The 20,463-nt window shown below is 41.2% G+C and overlaps 1 protein-coding gene across 1 annotated transcript in view; it reads left to right on the top strand.

Moving 5' to 3' along the window:
- faf1 (Fas (TNFRSF6) associated factor 1) overlaps window positions 1–20,463 on the top strand; it is a 74,946-nt gene continuing 54,483 nt past the window's right edge. Inside the window, exons 1-7 of the mRNA XM_061824194.1 lie at window positions 1–324; window positions 1,241–1,309; window positions 3,396–3,442; window positions 6,655–6,917; window positions 8,176–8,267; window positions 8,515–8,606; window positions 19,955–20,060. Of these exons, the coding sequence (XP_061680178.1) occupies window positions 265–324; window positions 1,241–1,309; window positions 3,396–3,442; window positions 6,655–6,917; window positions 8,176–8,267; window positions 8,515–8,606; window positions 19,955–20,060 (729 nt within the window). The 5' untranslated portion in view covers window positions 1–264. The remainder of the gene's footprint in view (window positions 325–1,240; window positions 1,310–3,395; window positions 3,443–6,654; window positions 6,918–8,175; window positions 8,268–8,514; window positions 8,607–19,954; window positions 20,061–20,463) is intronic.

Here is a 20,463-nt window from a genome sequence, read left to right as displayed (position 1 = left end):
GACTCGATCACGTCCTCGGCCAGTTGCGGCATTTGTTGCTCCTTTACGTCAGATGCCGTAAAGCGTCGAACTGTAACGCTACTTTGTAGAATGATTGCCTGAAGCAGTACCATCCCAGTAAAGCTCAATATTTTCTTTTTGCGCGTCTGCATAAGGGCCGTCACGTCCAAGCCGAGGGTTTTGTTCCCGTTCAGTGTCCTTCTGTGCTGCGGGGGAAGTGACGAAAGCGCGTGAAAGAAGCGTTGCTTTTAGCCAGTCATCGCCATGGCCTCCGACAGCGGCGACAGCAACCTGGACAGGGAGATGATTCTGGCGAACTTTCAGGTCTGTCTGCCGAAACGACGCGTACAGGATTGGGTTACTGTCAAAGCGGGGTGCCGTCCAACCGAGTGGCCTCGTAGCCGACACTCCCGGGACGGAAGTCTTTTGCTTTCTGCGGTGAATACAGCGAGCTAACCAACTGACAGCTTGCTAACTGAAAGCTGTTATTAGCTTGGAGCTTTCGCTCTCTCTCGTCAACAACATTCGAGCGAAATGTGCTCTTGTAAATACTCTGAGCAACTGACTTTAACGTGTCTGTTTTTCATGCGAGCTCGGCCAGTAGTGTTTGTGGTCTGAAAGCTGTTAAGTTGCTCTTCACAGCGGTGAAACTGTTGACATGTTTACGTACGTCACGGTGAATATCTCATAAATGGTGATTCTCTTTGAAGGGAATCTGCGGTTGCCATGTCAGTCGTAACGTGCCAGGTACTCTAGCACAGTAGCAAGGCATCAAATTGTGCTTTGATGAATTTTCAAAGCCTGCTATGCTCAACGTAGTGATCCAAATCACCAGTATGTTGTAGAATATAGTCTTTGCTGCTTTTAAATTGTGTAAGACATATCCCATATGAAATGATGTCAAAGTAGGCATCGCTATTTGACTGCAGCTCTTTAGTTTGTGTTTGGTAACAGCTAGTAAAGCTGGAGTTGTTTTATGAGGGCAGTATACTTTCTGCAAGAGCATTTCAGACTTATGAAATAAGTCATTTGAGGCCTCATGTTTTCATAAATGTAGTTTGCCTCTCGGAGGACAAAATTTCAATGGATCCTGATTTAAAAGCATTTCCCTACACCGTTTTGAAGGTGACACTGTTTTACTCCACGTTTAGACAGAATAGCAGTTCTGTCAAATGTATTTTTAACTTATGCAACATGTCACTCATTCTGCATTTACCCCCCCCCCCCTCCTTGTTCCCAGGCTTGCACTGGAATCGACAACATTGCAGAGGCAATCACCCTGTTAGAGCTTAATAACTGGGATTTAGTGGTAAGTTCATTATCCGTAGGCTTGGCTGTTTGACTCACAGGTTGCAATCACCGCTGCACACTGAAAGTCCAAGACGAAACAACCATTGATAATCTTTTGTCAAGACCGGTTTTCGGAATCTGTCACATCACATAAAATGAACAAAAAGCAAAACACGTGCGGCATGACGCCTTTATACTTCTCACTATACGTGTTTACGTCACAGATGACTTTTGAACAAGAAATTATAATTTTTCCATTGTATTTAAAAAAAGTACATAACATTATGGTGGTTTCCCTGTTTTTTAAGTGTTTATATTGGTTACGATCCTGTTATAAATGATTATTACGATTATTGCTGCACCAGCACAGGCTCCGTTGATTCAGTCGTGACTAGTTTGTGGTTTTAAGAATAACAAGAGTATAATCTATCTATAATCTCTTGTCAAGACTCTTCAACTAAAACATGACCTCCTTGATGGAGGTAATAAAAAATAGTCTTAGCAGGGAAAACATTTCGGAAGCTCTCTGTGTATATATTTATCCAACTGCTGGCAGGAGTTGAAAGTGGGCAGCATAGTGACAACACAGAGGCCAGCTTGCACACACTGCACCTGTGAATGTGATGACTTGCGTTTTTTGCAAACACTTAACAAAAGAAGTGTGGTTTTGTGACTTTGATTGGAGGAGGGGTTGGATTTATTTTCGTTATCGCCTCCCCTTTAATCATAAGAATCCCCCCATCCCCAACTCTCCAAGCACGACCCAGCAATCCATGCTTTAGCCAACTTTTATATTCTTGTACTAGTTAGATCGAGTGTTAATCAATAACTAATGACTGGAGAGTGAGGCATGATTATGTAATAGAAAGGCAACATTACTGTACAAACAGAGGTAGTAACCCAGTACACCACATATCAAAGTAATGCAAATGATAGAGGGTTATGTCGTATGGTAGATGTTTTATGTCACTCCACAGTATATATTATTACATGGCATAACACTACTTCAACCATTCTTACTTTTTTCCCCCCCAAATATCTGCTTGCGATGGCTCAAGGTTATTAAAAGGGAATGCAAGTTGCAGTTTTGTATTGTAGATTGCACTTTTTTGCATCGTCTCAAGTTCTGTCCACACAAGATGGAGGTGTTTTTTTGTGTTTCTAGCCCCCCTCTTTTCTGCAGGTCATTGACTTGAACTGTGTTTACAAGATGTGGAAAGGTGATTCTCAATGGCTGATCAACAGCTGCCTACGTATAATATTTGATAAGAAACAAATGAGCCAGAATAATGCATCGCGCCACACGAATTAATAATCTATCCAAATCCAAGTCCTTTCTTCATAAAAAGTTGGTTTTATTCAGATGAGAGTCCTATTAAGGAAATGGGAATGAGCGTAAAACCTGTAAGTACCCTAGAAATGTACCAAAACCAGTAACCATGCAAAATATGGAAATAAGTGGACACCAGTCTTTCTCCTTCAAATGAGTCCGCTTGCCTCATTGTAACATCCGGTAGCTGTTTTCTTTCCTCAAATTGCAAGCACCGTTGCAAAATAGCCCGTGTAAAAGTGTAAATAATCATTTTGATCCTGGCTTAAACGGGGTCTAGTGAGATTTGTTCACAGCTCACTCACATTGCGAGTTTTGTATTTGAAGAACATTGAGGGCATTCTTCCCAGACTCCAAATTTGACAGGCCTTATGGCATTTGTGTTGTTACGTTGCACTGTGGATCAAAACCCTTTTTGTGTATCAACATGTAACTTTGATATACACTGATGATACCGTTTTATTACACTTGATTTGAGGATTTGTTATACAGTACCAATAACCACCCACTCGCTTTCAGTTTGGCTTTTGTTGCAGCGAAGTACAGCGAGTGTTCGGGACCAGTCTATTCAAACAAAGGCTCACCTAAGTGAGCTAAATCTCTTTGTTATTCAGATCTCACCTTGTACACAGTGAGACAGGTTTACATTGCACAACAAGTTACAGTCTCCTTTGATTTAATAGAATCGGCCCAAACTATAACACAGGATTCAATTGGGTATGTTGTGACATCGCCGATATTTAAGTTTATTTCATGTCTTTGTCTTTCAACGCAGGCAGCCATCAATGGAGTGATACCACAGGAGAATGGCATCTTGCAAAGGTAAGAAGCGATTAATGCACACATTCCCTGTATAAGAGAATAGCATCAAATGATCGAATACGACAAAACTGCGGGCATGACACCCTTGGCCACACGCTGTTATAATCTCAAAGCGTGCACAGTTGAGCATGAAATCAGCGTTATCGCGGAGAGATTTTTCCGACATTCGCTCAGTTGTTCAGGGCGTGGGCATGTGAGGGACCGAAGATTAATAAGTGACATGAAGCGAATGCGCATCACCGTGGTCGTTGTCACACCGTAGTAACAAGACATGTTTAAAGAAAAGGTCAAGCATGTTTTTTTTCCCCCGCTATTTTTCACTAGGTGGCACGGTGGATCAGCTGGTAAAGCATTGGCCTCACAGTTCTGAGGTCCTGGGTTCAATCCTGGACCCGCCTGTGTGGAGTTTGCATGTTCTTCCCGTGCCTGCGTGGGTTTCCTCTAGGCACTCCGGTTTCCCCCCACATTCCAAAAAAGATGCAACATTAATTGGACACTCTAAATTGCCCCTAGGTGTGATTGCGAGTCCAGCTGTTTGTCTCTAGGTGCCCTGCGGTTGGCTGGCAACAGGTTCAGGGTGCGCCCCGCCTCCTGCCCGTTGACAGCTGGGATAGGGTCCAGTATGCCCCGCGACCCTCGTGAGGATAAGCGGCGAGGAAAATGGATGGATGGATGTTTTTCACTAACTTTGTACGCATCTGATTTTCTATAAAAGATTAGGTTGAAACTTGGATTCAGTAGTACGATTTGATGACCTTTTTAGTGATCACGATCCAGAATGAGGATTTGTATAATTTTTGGGTGTGTCCGATAGATACCAATATGAAAAAAGAAACCTGAATACATTCTATTCCGGAACACCAAACTCTGGTTTGTTCAAACTTCATAATAATTTTGCCACTGGAATTAAAGGGAATGTAATTCATACAAGTGATACAATATATTAATTCGATGTAAAAAAAAATATATTTTTCGCAAAAAATACTTTCACTTAGGACAACCCTGGAAAATGTAACAAAACAAAAAACAGATTCAGAATAGATTTTTTTTTTTCTTTTAACTAATCCATTTCCTAGACCAATCACAAAGACTTGCCGCGTAACACACAATACACTTTTCAAGGAGACTTTCATCGAAGCTTAGCCTTGTACACAGTTTTCGAATAGAAAAGATTCTTTTGTACCCCTTCACACTTCTAGAGTTAGCTGAGACTCATGAATGCACAAAGCCCATCTGAACCCACTCTCTTGTATTGCGTAGCATTGTGTTGTATTCACATTGTAGTGTGTATGCATGTGGTGCAAACGTGGTTCAGGCGTTTAGGCCATGAGATTATTGGTGGTCTTTCTAAAGGGACTCACCGGAGAGAATGGAAGCTGACCGGCAGAGGGACGAGCACACCGCATATTTACTTAAGTGGCTGCAACTGGAAGAACTGCAGCAACCACTGGCCAGTCCACAAACTCTGGACTAACCTGAAATGTAGTCAGTTGGTGGCTACACAAGCACTCCTCTTTCACAATGCACTTCCTTTCCCATGAATCCTCTTCTCTGAGATGGTTGGGGAAAAGCCTACAACTCTTGCCGGCACAGTTTTATGATATCCATTCTCGCCTGTCATTATTCACTTTTGGGAACCTTCAAAACTACACAAAACAGGTCTATCATGGTACAGGTGAAAGCGTGCATATGTAGACAGGAACACCGCAAGTCCACTATATTATTATGTACATGTGGTGTGTATTAAATTTTGCACTGTATTAGTATCAGATGCCATATATCCATTTTCTGAACTGCTTACCCTCGCTACGGTCACAGGTGTGCTGGAGGCATAATCCTCTGGGTGGTGGGCAAGGTACACCCTGAACTGGTCTCCAGCCAGTAGCAGACCACATATCAACAAACAACTATTAGTACTCCATTCACACCAACGGGCAATTCTTCAATGAACCGTGTATGCATATTTTTAAAATGTGGGAGTACCCGAAGAAAACACGCGGAGGTACGGTAAAAACATACAAACGCCACACATGCGAGGCCAGATTTGAACCAAGGTCCTTGGAACTGTGAGGCACATGTGCTCACCAGTCACTGCTGTGCTGCCCTGGTACCAGATGCTTTCAAATAAAAAATAAAAAATGCACATATGGCTTGATTTATCTACTTAAAATATCATTTTAACACTTAACAGCCAGCCAAGTCATTTGCTGACTGCGTCATCATGCAACTGGCCAGGCCCTGCCTTTTAAAGTCATACAGCATTTAGTGACTGATTTGATTCCGAACCCCAGTGGACAAACATAATAACAGGCATATATTTTGATAATATATCCATCCATCCATTATCCAAGCCGCTTATCCACACAAGGGTCGCAGGAGAGCCGGAGCCTATCCAAGCTCGCTTCGGGCGAAAGGCGGACTACACCCTGAAGTGGTCGGCAGTCAGTCGCAGGGCAGATAATCAACACCATCACTGAGCGGGAATCGATCCCATGCTGCCCGCACCAAATTTAGGCACGTGTACCGTTACACCATCAGTTGAGATTATTTCCATGAAGCTTTAAAATATACACAAATAATCAATATTTGGTCGCTACTCCATGGATTTCATTTTACACAGAAGTAGTCTGGAAGGTAATATACGATGGAATACTGGATAATCGGCTTCTTCTTCTTTTCCTTTCAGCTTGTGCCGGTAGGGGTCACCATAGCATGTCATCTTTTTCCTTATAAACCTCACTCGTGCATCTTCCTCTCGAATGCCCACTGATGATAAAATTTGAATACTATTCAGTTTTGAAGATTCGTGCCAGACATGGAATAGTCAACAGTAAGGTGTTTGCAGAGTGATTTCGTCACTTAGTGGGACTTTCCAGTGTTTTGGAATGTATAATATTTATATTTGTTAGAAAAGATCTGTGCGGTAAAGTTAAAGTTGCTTCTGTAAATGTGTATTGACCGGCCTTACACTTTGTGTTGCAGTAAGTCGCATTTTTTTAACTCCCTTTGTAGTTTTAACGTTTTATGCATGTTTTCCCTAGGAATTTTTGGTCAAACTCCAAAAAGTATCACATTTGTACGTCTAACTTTGGAGCTTCAACTCTGTATTAAATAAGTCACATGTATTATGATGAGACTTTTTTTTTCCCGACTTCGTATCTCGTGATGTGAAAGGACACTTGTCGCTAACAGTTTCTCTCTCCCTGTGACAGTAACTTTTCTAGTGAGGCGAGCCAGGCCACCATGTACGGACCTCACAGCCAGTCAGAAGCCGCTGATGTCGTAGGCGAAGGCGCGGTTCCTTCGCAGTCCTCTCTGTCTTCGTCCCCTCCTTTGTCTTCCTCGACTTCCACTTTTTGCCCCAGCACACCTTCCTCCCGACACATTGTAGAGCGCCTGCCTCGGATGCTGAACTTCAGGGTTGAGTACCGGCAACAAACTGTCGAGCTGGTGCTGGAGGAAGGCAGCACAGTTGGTGAGCAGCAGCACTCAAAACTGAACACTGGATGTCGAAAACAGGCCCTATGTTATAGACTCTCTCAGTCACTCACATTTGATCAGCGCGACTGCGCTCGCAAGTCTGCACAGTCGAGCACAAAAAAATCACGTGTAAAATTTGTTACGAGCAGAAAAAATAGGTATTGAAAGACGTTGCTTATTTTGTGTAGTCTTGACATTAATTTCCGTGTTTATTTCATAAATGTTGCTAACTAAACAAGCCTGCTCCTAAACAATCAGTATTCACCCGGAAACAGGAAATGCAAGTTAGCCGTACTGAGTATGTCCAGAAGTGATGCCAAAAACACATGTTCAGAGCTGCTTCACGTACTGCGAGTGCATTTACGTTGAAAGTCATCAACATAATGAGCCGTGCCAAAGGAAATTCAGTTACACCAGAGGTGCTCAATGCGTCGATCGTGAGGCGGTTTAGGTTGATCGTGTGACAGCGTGCCCCCAAAAAAAGACGTTAGACTATCATCAACCTCGTCGATTCAGGTGTGGCCAATACGTCGAGGGCACGCATGTTAAGGCTCGTTCTAGCAAGCCGGCCTCCTATCCCCCCCCCACAGCTAACTATAACTGACTTGATCTAAACTCTAACGGTCATTTTCCCCGTGGTACGGATTATCTTGAAGTTGAAAGCTTTTCCCCTCAAATGCTTTCGGAAGATATAGATCATCTACTGCCAGCTTTCATCAATGGATTGTCAATAGATACCGCCGTAATTTACGATACATCACGACTGCCGACAGGAGTGTTTGTTCCAATGTATCGCTAGCTTGTTGCCACGAACGCCGATTATGTTGAACTGAACTTTCAGTATTTTCAAAAAATTGCGGGTATAGACCGTTCGTGTTTATTCCTTGACAGGCCAGTGCATTTATCTTTTCTTCAGATAGTTTGTTGGATCAGGAATTTTTATTGATGAAAAATGTTAAATTCCGTTTTATATCATGTTCTACTAATATCAGTTGAAATTGGAAATGATCATTTCTGAGTTTGAAATTTTAATTTTCTATTTTAGTTATGTATTTATTTTATTTTTAATTTACAGTTATGTTATATTAATCCAGTAAGTTATTTTAAGGTCTTGAGATTCTATCCCTAACCACACCTGCAACTTTATCTGCGAGCATGACTGACCACACCTGTACATTTTTCAAATGTGAGTGGCTGGACTCTTTGTGAAAGACACTCAGTACATACAATATATGTATTTTCCTAAACCACAGGTGAAATCAAACAAATCCTTGAGACAGAGCTTGGAGTTCCCGTTTCGAAAATGCAGCTGAAAGGATGGAAGAGTGGCGATGTGTCCGACAGTGTGAGTTTATGCCCGTCAAAGAAATAAACCTAGTGGTGGACAATTAAACAATTGTATCCTTTTATTCGTTATCTTTTCAATCTTTTTGAAAGTGCTTCCCTGCTGACGTACACTGCTTGCACAAAAAACATGACTGTGTGCAGTTGTACAGCTGCAATTTTGGTTGCTAAATTTCGCATCAAAGCAGACTATTATACAGGAGTGAGTGCAAAACTGTTGTGAACACTCAGTTGTTTCTTTGCTTTAGACGGTGCTGCGAAGTTTACACCTGCCCAGGAACGTCAGCCTGTATGTTCTGACTCCCGACATCCCCCCTACCGCCAGCACCAGCAAAAACAGGTATGTTGCTTCAATTGATAGACCAAAAATCATCCTCCAGTCATCCTGGTAGTACACGACTCTCATTATATGGTGCAGCAGTGCAGTTGCTGAGTAAATCCACTTGGTGGCAGTCAATGACTACCTATGGAGGGTTCTAACAGGCAAGTTTATCACTGGCCTGTTAAACAGACATTTGACCAGCAGTTCGTTTCATTTCCTCTCATTCCTTGTGACATTTTGATAGGAACGTCTAGTGCTTCAATATGTTGTGTAAATAATAGTTTTTATTTCCATTCTTTGTATATCTCTATCTGACATTGTTGCTTACTTTCTGTGTGTGTATGTGTGTATATATATATATAAATGTATGTGTGTGTGTGTATATGAAGGGTGAAGGGGTGAGAAGATATATTCACTTTTTGTTTTTACTGTAGTCGGTCCCCATTCTTATAACAGAACTTGTGGCACTTAAGGTTTTGTTGAATTGGTTCCTTAATCCGCCACCGCCCCGCTCATCTCACTGAATGCCCGGTCGCATTAACAAGCTTTTCCCACTAAAATGTCACACACCTCACTGTTAAATCCACAGCAGTAATATAATCATTGTTGGTAGCCGAATGGGCGATTGTCCTTTTCATCAGTGTCACGTAAACATCATCCAATAAAGAAAATCTACCCTTCATTCTACAAAAATGAAAGGATGAGAAGGACTTTATTGGAAAAAAAATGTCAAGAGGATATTTGGAAAGCATGACATTGGAAGTGTTTTTTTTTGACAGCAGAGGAATGGTGTTCCTGCTACTCTTGGTTTAAATTTGAAGTTTAAGTTTTGTGGCATTTTCTAGAAGATTTTGCCTGAACTCCCATATTGTTACATTTTTGTGTCGTTTGACTTTAGAGCAGGGGTCACCAATGCGGTGCCATATAAGGACCATATAAGACGCCCGCGAGGTATCTTCTGAAAATACCAAAGGCCACAAATTGTTACTTTTATTTGTGCTTTAAATTCTGAATCTAACTTGCTTACGTGAATAAAAATTTTAAAATACCTGTAATGTCATTTTCGACAATAATTTAAAACAAAAATATTTTATGTTCGTGTAATGAACTGAGTCTGAAATTTGCCGCAAACAGGTCACGTAGCCCTTCGTACGATCGGTGCTCACGAAGTAGCCCTCAACCTCAAAAAGGTTGGTGAGCCCTGCTTTCGAGCTTCCACTGTATTAGTCCTGTTAGTACAACTACGCCTAAATATTTAAATTAGACAGCTCGATGCTTTAATATCTTAGCTATAGAAACTCCTGTTTTCTGTGTAGTCTATTGATGTAAGATATGTTCTTGTTGCTGTCCAATGGAAGATGCACATTAGTTTTATCTAGAGAACGGTTGGTTTAAAAAGCTTTTTTATTTGTGCTCTGTGTAACGCATACACACTACCATGGATATGCTGTTTTCCGTCAGACAAAAATGATAAATATGATATCTTTTAGAATGTCAGTTTTGCCATGATTATAACAGAATTGCAAATTGTAAGAACCATATTGACCATTGTAAAACTCACCACAAATGCTAAATTTAGAACCAAAAAGAAAGTTCTCCCAAACCTCTACATTTACTTTGCGAGATCTCCCCACGCGTAATTTCACAGTTAAGTGGCCATAAAGCCGAGTTGTCACCCAACAGTCGTCATCGCCGCAGTGGTCCCTCACCCTCGCATGTGTCTGCCTCTCGTCATCATCTCCTTCCTTTGCTAACTGCTGTGCCTTTTTAGCAACACCCTTGCCTTTTCTCCAAGTGTCATCGATATCATTTTAGGTGTCGGGAGCTCATTATCCTGTGTCAGTTATTTTGGGGCAGGACATTTGGGGCTGAATGGAAGTGGATGGCCCCCGAGCAGGCATATGTGTTTGTGTATAAATTTGTGCTCCACTGTCACACTGGGGGAGGATAGGTGACTGATCATAGCGAAGGGGTGGGGTAGCACCCCGCAGCGGGACAAGACAAGCTGTTTGCTTGCAATAAAAAACATTCACACCTTTTTATCTATCCAGGACCCACAATTCACATGTATTCTGAGTATTAGGAAAGTGCCTCAACTTAGTTTGCAAAGAAATCTCATCAACCACACAACACAACTCAAGTGTCTAAGTAAACACACACTTTGACACAAAAGAGGAGTCAGGTTGGAAAAAAAAATCTTTAAGGCACAGTCTGAATTAATATTCAGCTTTCTAAAATGGTAACCACATTCATCTGGTTCAATATTTACACTACACTAAATGACCATACTAAATCAGGTCCCCAAAATGTAGCTTCATTCTTTTTCTTTTGCTGACTAAAAATGCAAATGTATCATAATGCAGTGAATGGCTCGTGCGCTGCACATCTAAACCAAACGAGCTGATTAAACTGCGCTGCAGTGTCATTACGGTCCTGCCGGGTAAAGTCCTCTAAGTTGTCTTTGTTTGATTAGAAATAAATGTTTTTGAGATTCTCCTGTGAGCACATATCCATCTCCGCTTATTATGTCAGTAAAGTAATATGATAAGCTGCCGGTATCACACAGTTGAAGCGTGCTCTCTGTGGCTATATCGATGAATAAGAACGGGTGTCGAGGAGGAGCTCATCTCTTGCATTAATGATGAAGGCCTGATAAATATTTCAAATTGAGCCTCTTTGCTTTTCTCTCTGTTTATTCTGAGCTCAAATTCGCCTGGGGGCTGTTTTCTATAGTTTTTTTTGTTTTTTTGTTTTCCGTTTGACCTGCCAAAGAATTTTTAAATTGCAAAAGTGATTCATTAGGTGCTGTGGGGTTTTTATTGCACCTCACTGTCCCTCATCTCTGATTTGCGTGATGCATAGATGCTTTCCGGGGGGGAGCGCTGGCAGGTTGGCAAAAGCCCGAAGGAAACTATTTAATAGTGACCATGCTGTTTAACTTTGGGACGGAATGGCCGAGCGAAACAGAACAAAGCCCGAATGGTTTTGCATCCTCCTCCGTTGTTGTGGATGGAGAAGTTTGAGGCGGTAAGAAGAGCTTGTGTGATCTCCCTGACCACCTCCGTAGCCGTTGGAAACAGTTGATCATATTTGAGTTAAGTGTGCTTTTTGAGTGAACACTGCTGACACTTTGTTTGCACAGACCTGTGGATGGGAATTTGGGAAGGGTGCATTTGCCACATTGTGTGTATGGGTATTTGTACATTATATTCACATGCCGAATCGCGCGCGTGTATGTGTTCAGCAGTAGAAGTTTAATAAGGTCTAGAGTCTGCTCTGTGCCATGGGGACTCGCAGCTTAAGAGACGGGCTTACCTCAGAATGAAACCAATCTGTTTAGGCCGCTCTTCTCCCCCGCAAACTGCTCCATTTTTCTGTCTATGAAGTTAAATGACATTTTCCTCCCGGCACCCTCATGCCAAGTCAAGTACCTTAAGATACAACCAGTCAACCGAGAATGTCACTGATTATGTGTTCAGTGAGGAAGCAGAAGCAAATACTCGGGCAATTGCATTTCGACCCTTGAGATGGCTAATGAATGCGATAAAATGGGGAATTGTTTGAATTTTACTCCAAATATTATTACATTTTATGGGTTTCCTCGCAGTTAAAATGTTTAATTCGAGAAGAAATTATATTCCAACAAGTTCCAAAGACCTGGAACTAAAGCTCGTCGCACCGAAATCCACAAGCTGTCCTAAATTAAACAAGGTAGCCGAAGCTGCTGATTCTTTATAACCTCAGAATTTTGCTCCAACAAACCCATGACACTCTCTTTGTGTCTTCACTTATATGACAGTCTGTTTGGGTATCGAACTAGCTGGGCCAGAATTAAGTATGCATTTTACTGATTTTTGCACTGCAGTTAAATTCCACAGCTCGTCCATTGGTTCAAGACACGGCAACTACGCAATATAAAGTCAGGTAAAAAGGCTATTTGATGAAATTCCAAATGATCCTCAAAATCTCTGAAGGTAAAATCATCAGTGTAGCTAATTTATTTTACACCCGGGATGAAATGCAGTTGGCTGCACCATAAAGATGAGAATTTACATAAAAATGAAAAAACTTTGTTTGATATTTCAAGTTGCTATATTTGTATCATAGAACAGAGTAAGTGAGCTAAATCCTGAAAAGAGCTCCACCCAGGAAAATACCAAAGTGCTCGTCAGTCTGCCATCACCAAGTGAGGGAGATGTTCCTTCTTTGCTGGAAGAACAGAGTAACATTTCCAGTTTACTCTCGATCTCTGTCTATTTAGAAGCAGAGTTGTCTGCCAGCAGTATCTCAGGATTGTGTCCAAACATAATCACGATATTAGCTAGATCCTTATTTATGTGTCCCTTCTCCTACAATTTATTCTCACTTGCTCTCTCTCACCCCGTCTCGCTGTTAGGCACACAACTGTCTCTCTTCCTTCTGCTCAATCCAATTACATATGCATCCATCCTTCTCTCCACACATTTCCAATCTTCCTTGGTTAGCTACAACAAACATTACATTTACATATTGATTCCGTAGTTTTAGTCAATGTAAATATGCTGTCATTACAGTAAATTTGAGCTTCTGTTAGCATAAGATCGTCCAGATCTGCTCAGATTAAGAGTGTGATTGCATAATTAATGTGTATGCTACATATTAATTCCCCATCCTTTCTCCCAAGTCTTCCTTCTCTCCTTGGTTTCTGAGCCCTGATTAAGTGTCTGCTTCGGCCCTTAAGCCTCCCATTGATATTCAGTCGCACAGACCCAGCGTTTGCTTAAAACGCTACTTAACCTCACAGCTTATTGTAAATGAAGCTTCCAAAAGTTGATTCCCGACTGCCTCCTCCTTTACGTGAAGCACACAGTGTCTGCTTTTGCGTTGCGGCAACTGCTCCTGGCCCTTCATAAATCACTGAATAAATTGTACTCCTTCATGCAGTAAATATCCACTTCCTACACAAGACCTGATTATGGGCCTTGAAATTCATGTTTTTTTTTTTTTTACTAACCTGGGTAAATGTGAAATCAAATGAAATGAATCAAATAAAAGTATAAAATATATACAGGGGCATTTAGTCACCAACAACCTGTCTAAGTTCTCCAACTTAAAAAGATGAGGCCTGTAATTTTCATCATAGCAATACCTGGGGGAAAAATCCAGAAAATCACGTTGACTGTCATACAGTGGTACCTCTACTTACAAACGTCTCTAGTAACGAAAAATGTAGGTTACGAAACGCCTCCTCGGGTAAATATTCTCTCTCGTTAGGAATGAAATTCAGGATTCCTCCTTTTAGATCTCCTCTAGAGCAGTGATGTTTTGGGTCTCTTGCTAGGCACATAGACTTTCTAGTGTTTCCAAAGATTTTCTGTGGGGTCGAGATCTGTAAACTGGCTAGTTCACTCCAGGACCTTGAAATGCTTCTCCCTAAACCACTTTATTGCCTGGTTGGTGTGTTTGGGATCATTGTCAGGCTGAAAGACCCAGCCACGTTTCATCTTCAATGCCCTCGATGATGGAAGGTTTTCACTGAAAATCTCACAATACATGGCCACATTCATTCTTTCCTTTTTCACGGATGGTGAATGGTCGCAATAGGTATGGTGTATGGATGCAACTCGGCATACTTTCTCGTCCAAACAAGACAAGTTTAGTTTTTAGCCAAGAATTATATGATGGTTTCATGGGAAAGTATGACATTCTCCCAATCCTCTTTTAGATCACCCAAATGCTCTCGCGCATACTTCAGAAGGGCCTGGACAAGTACTGTCTGAAGCAGGTAGAAACTCCGACACTGCAGGATTTGGTTTTAATGATGGTAGTCTTTGTTACTTTGGTCCTAGCTCTCGCCAGGTCATTCATTAAGTCCTTTGTGTGGTTCTGTGATTTTTGCACACCGTTATGGTAATGATTTTGACCCCACTGGCTGACATCTTGCATGGAGCCCCAGATTGAGGGAGATTATTGGTTGTCTTCCATTTTCTAATAATTGCTCCCCCAGTTGATTTCTTCACACCAAGCTTCTTAACTACTGCAGATTCAATCTTCCCAACCTGGTCCACATGTACAATTTTGTTTCCAGTGTCCTATGGCAGCTTTGGTCTTGGCCATAGTGGAGTTTAGAGTGTGACTGTTCAAGGTTGTGTATGGATTTTTATGGATTCCCCCCCTCATTTTTCTCTCTTCTAGCTCAATAAAAATTACAGGCCTCTCTCATCTTTTAAAGTGGGAGAACAAGCACAATTGGTGGATGACTAAATACGTTTTTGCCACACTGTATATAGATTTTTTTGGGGGGGGCTCTGCACCTTAGACAATGCGATATGCATCGAGTAATTTGTGCATAGTCCTACAAATAAACAAGCAACACATACTTGGCAGGGGTGAAATTCATTAATTGCATTTTCCCTGAGGATGTTCGGACCTGTCAGTGACATTTGTTCTGAGTGATCTGTTTGTGCAAGCACGTGTCTTCACACCTGCCAATTATCATGTAGATCCAAATGCATTCCAAGTGGCTACCTGCGACTGGATTGCATTTAACTGTAAATGTGGAGGGAAGCTATAATGTATCAGCCATGTTTAGTGCTTCTACTATTTCAGCGTGGCGAACCTCAGTGTAAGAGTGACCCAATTTATGAGCGGGTTTTCAAGATATGAATAGTTGTTTGGACTTTTTTTTGTTGTTGTTGTTTTTTGAGAGCGTTTGTGTTTTACGCGCTAAATGGTCGCACCAAACTTCATATCAGGTGATGTTTACTAAGTGCTTGCTTCAAGCTATTCATTCCCTTTATTAGTTGAAGTCTTAAATTGACAATTTGCAATTAAAAAAATCAACACGTTTTTGTCATAGATGTTTAAAATGTCTGTATGTGACAGTAGAATACATGTATTGTTAAAATGGTCTTTTGAAAAATATCTCTCTGGTCCCATTTAATGCCTTGTTTCATATTATTTAGTATACAACTGAGCATAGCGGGACATAAATAGGCAATCGGAAAGTGGAGTGACAGTGAATAGTTGTTTTTCTCAAGTGGACCTCTTGCTCACAAACGATGTGGAGGAAGAGAATATTGCAGTTTTTTTGGCCAGATTATTTAATTATGGTTAGTAACAAAAGTTAAAAAGAAGGAAATGGGCGGCTCTCTTACTTCAAAATAAGGTTGAAGCTGTACAACAGTGGTGTGTGCCCTAGATGCAGACGGCTGCATGGCTGAGCTTGGAAAACCACTGCGTACGTCACGTTGCCATTCTGAGTCGTTCTGAATCGGCAGGTAAGTTGATCACCTCTCTTTTAAACTATTTTTAATCAACTAGCTTCCAAAAACACCGTCAAACTGGTAAAATTTCATATAACATTGAATGCTCGCGGCCGACCCTGAGGTGCACTCTGAGGCAGCTGCAGTTGAGAGGGATGCAGTCAGTCTCTTTCTTCAGGCTACTTCCAGCGGGCCGTTAATGAGATTGCGCGCCCAACCAAGATGCACTCCGAGTCTGAGGTGGTTAGGTGAGCGGGAAGAACTGATCACTCCCTGGTTCTCTTTTGTTGTCCAAATCTAGTGAGCTGGGGGTGTTTCTTTTTGTAGGGATGAAACTTGACACGCAAGGATGGGGACTGAAATGAGGCAACATTCAAATATTACGAGCGTTTTGAAAACTTGCATATTGTCCCTTTGACAAAAAGACATACACATTTTGTATTTAACCAAATCACATAACATAAGACTGCTCCCCGAATGCTCACACAATGCAAAAGGGCATGAACATGGTCATGAAGCTAGTAGAAGCTAGTACTTATCAGCGTTTTAACAATGAATATTCGAACCCAAACAATGCAGCAACACGCCTAGACTATATAACACTTGCAGGCATATATTCTCTATCCTCTGCCAAATATTACTATTAGTCCCATCTTACTGAGTCACTCAGTTGTGAAATGCCATACTGTACAATATGTTGCCAAAAGCATTCACTCAGCTACCTTGACTCATGATTTTAAGTGATATCCTATTCTAAATCAATATGTTTTAATATGATGTTGGTCTGCTCTTTGGAGCTGTAGGAGCTTCAACTCTTGTTGGTAGGCGTTCAACAAGGTTTACGAGCGAGTTTATGGAAATTTTCCCCTTTCTTCAAGAAGCATATTTGTGAGGTGATGTACTGATGTTGAAGGAGAAGTCTTGGCTCACTGTCCACTTGAAATCTACTCAATCAGGATGAGGGCAGAACTCTGTACAGGCCAGTCATGGTCAGCCATACCAAATTCTCTCATCAATGTCACTAGGGAACTTGCTTTGGGCACCCATGCACAGTCGTGTTGCAACAGGAAAGGTAATCCCCAAACTGTTTGACTGACCAACATTTTTTAGTATGCTGAAGTATTCAGATTTACTTTCACTGGAGCTCAAGAAAAATAATATTTAGGACATTTTCAACTTTGTGGGAACAATGTGGAGATGGCCCTTTCCTATTCCAACATGACTGCCTCAGTGCAAGGCTAATAAAAACACAGACAAGAGAATGTTGATGAGGATGAACTTGACTTGCCTCCACAATCTTGACTTCAACCTGATGGAAATTTTTTGGATGAATTACAGTGGAGACTGAGAACCAAGCATTATCGTCCAACATGATTGTGTAACCTCACGAATGAGCTTCTGGAAAAATGGTCATAAATTCTATAAACACAGTCGTACAACTTATGGAAAGCCTTTCCAGAAGAGTTTAAGATCTTATAATGGCAGAGGGTGGAGGGTTCTCATATGGATATTTTATGGATAAGAACAGGATGTCACTTAAATTCATATCTACATGAAGGCAAAGTCCCCTCCAAAAAGTGAGGCAAAACGGATCAGAGCTATAGTGCAAACATTAGGTATTGCCAATACAACAATTTGGAATGTCCTGAAAAAGAAAAAATACTGGTGTACTGACAGACATTCTACAGGTTGGCCAAGGATATCTACAGCAGTTGATGACAGAAACATCTTGAAAGCTGTGAAACACCCAAATACAACATTCGATGGCATCGCTGCCAACATCCTCAGGACAGGGGTGACGGTATTAACAATCCACTGTTCAAAGAAGACTTTGAGAGAAGAAATATAGGGACTATACCACAAGATCCTAACCACTCATTAGCAAAAAGAATCAAAAGGCCATATTGGATTTTGCAAAGAAGTACAGAGATGAGCCAGTTTGGATTACAGCTTTATGGAGGAATGACACCATGATTAACTTCTACCCAAGCGACGGAAAGGCCAATGTGTGGAGAAAGGAAGGATCTTCTTATGATCCAAAACACACGAGCTCATTTGTGAAGCATGGTGGAGGTAATGCCATGGCATGGCTGCTTCTGGGACAGATTTATTCATTTTTATTGATAATTTAACTCATGTTGTTAGCGGTGGAATGAATTCAGAAGTCACCAAAACCATTTTGTGTCAATTTACAGAAAAATTCATCCAAACTCATTTGGAGGACCTCCATCATGCAACAAGACAAATGACTCAAAACACCCTGCCAACACAACAAAGGACTTCATCTGGGGGGAAAACTGGAAGCTAATTAGTGGCCCAAGCCAGTCACTAGACCTTAACCCAATCGAGCATGCATTTTACCTCATGAAGAGGAGAGTGAGGGGAAAAACCTCCATGTAATAAACAAGCAGTGAAAGAGGCTGCAGTAAAGGCCTGAAAAAACATTTCAAATGAAGAATGCAACAGTGAAGTCAATGGGTCGCAGGCTTGATGCAGTTTTTTTTTCATTAAGAGTTATACCACCAAATATCAAATGTTATTCACTTTAAGTACAACAGTACTTTATGTACAGTGTCTTTTAGAACTTGATTGCACAATCCTAAATACGTACTTTTATCTCATTTATGTTTTTGTGCGCCGCAGGGGCCTAATCATAAAATTTACCCTGTCAATAAATGTAATCCCCATAAAAATGCACACTCGATGGTAGCAGTGCATCATACATCTTAGAATTACATAACTTGGTATGATTTACCCATGATTTACCACTAATTAATAATGAATTTTACCAGGTAGAAGTCAACTTTTTTTGTTTGAAAGATGAAAGTTTTTTTTTTTCGCGTGTGCCATGTTTATATAGGTATTGAACACAATATTCTGTGTGCCTTGAAACATCAGTCAAAATTTTCTAAAATGGGCCGTACTAAGGGGGTTTCTTTTTGTCTGTTCCACTACTTTTGCTCACTCGAAAAGATGGTGGCTTCAAACTAAATGAGCTCTGTTCTGAGTTGTTTAACATATCCAGATCTAAATAACACGAAATAAAAGATGGAATTCTGAACTTTAGTCACATTCATCTTTTGATCTGAACCCCAAATGTGTTCAGTATGCAACAAAAACTATGGAATTGATGTTGCCATTCCAATACTAATATCGGAGGGGACTGTGTTACGATATGTCATTATTACTGTTTTTAAAAAGTACCAAAATATGGAGTGCTATTTTCCTTGTTAAAAATGTTTGTTTTTCTGAGGTTGTAACGGATTAATAGCATCTCCATTCATTTCGATTGGGAAAGATTATTTGAGGTACAAGTGTTTTGAATTATGAGTGGGGTCAAGTAACAAAATAAACTGAAAGGTCAAGCCACCACTTGAAACAGTCGTACTTGCCCCTGTTCATTTTTATACACTTGTTTTACCGTAATTCAACTTTTGGGCTTGTGCTTGAGGGTGTGATGACTGCATTCCGTGGTTCATTTCATTATAAATGGATTGTTGTCACATCAGCAGATTGAAGGACCCCCGCTGTTACTGTGCAGGTGCTCATAACTGTGACGTAGCCTGCTGTGCTGAGCGGCGCTCTGACCAGGCATGTTTAGACATAACGTGTGAAATGGGTGACAAGCTCCCAGAGGAGGCGTCCTCCTCCCTCTGTACCAGCAGTATATCACTGAGGAACATGTTGCAGCTTGCCTTTTACTTGTTGCTCTTAGTAGTAAACTTTGTCCACCTTCTTTCGCCCGCTTCATCGAGCATATGTTTTTGATTGTGTGACATTAATATCAGTCTTACAAATAACTTTCACAAAATTCAGTTTGGGTTCGAGCTAAGGAAGAATCCATGGCGGATAATTTGTGAAGTACACACAACACTCACTTATTTCCCATATGTTTTATTGTAAAAAGTTGTCGTTCTGTTTTAATGTCACACCACCAATTACTTGACTGTAGGATCCTATGTTGGTCTGTGAAAACGCACGCAGCTGTCAAATCTCCCGGTTTGTTGTTTTATGTTGGATTTCATTTCCTATATTCAATCCCATTGTGTTCCTATCACAATTTCTTTCTCTCTGTCTCTCTCCTCTGTCTTTCTGTCCGTCTTTCTCTTGCACTTTGTCAAGTGCTCTCCCAGACTCGCTAAACCAGAACTTCCTGCTGGTCATCAGTCACCATGAGGCCCAGAGGGACTACAACCTCAATTTCCCCGGCTCTAGAACCATACAAGAAGTAAGTGGAAGTAGCACAAGCACACACGGGGTCGGTAGGTCCTTTTAAACACAGGGAGTCCTCAGGTTAAGACTGTCTCGACCTAAGACGTTTCGACTTTACAACACCTGTCCCACGTTCGCCATTTTGTCTGGCCAATGCTTGTCCTCGTTTGTACGCTGGGAGTATCTTTGCATTTTTCACCCTCCTTTTGAGACATTATCGCCCTAAAGAAGAAAGTTATGTCTTTAAGCAATGTTTCTGCAGCCAAAAGAAAATCCATTACCATGGAAACGAAGCTCAAGATCATAAAAATATTGGAGACACCAACACCTCCAAGGCTTCAGTCGGTCGACCACGGTCACAATTATTAAAGACAAAGGCCGTATTTTAGCGCATGTGAAGGGTTCCGTAACTATGTCGG

The sequence above is a fragment of the Syngnathoides biaculeatus genome, chromosome 7 (genome assembly GCF_019802595.1).
Source record: "Syngnathoides biaculeatus isolate LvHL_M chromosome 7, ASM1980259v1, whole genome shotgun sequence".
Lineage (NCBI taxonomy): Eukaryota > Metazoa > Chordata > Actinopteri > Syngnathiformes > Syngnathidae > Syngnathoides > Syngnathoides biaculeatus.
Note: the sequence above shows the minus strand (reverse complement) of the source record. Positions and strands in the feature narration are given on the sequence as shown.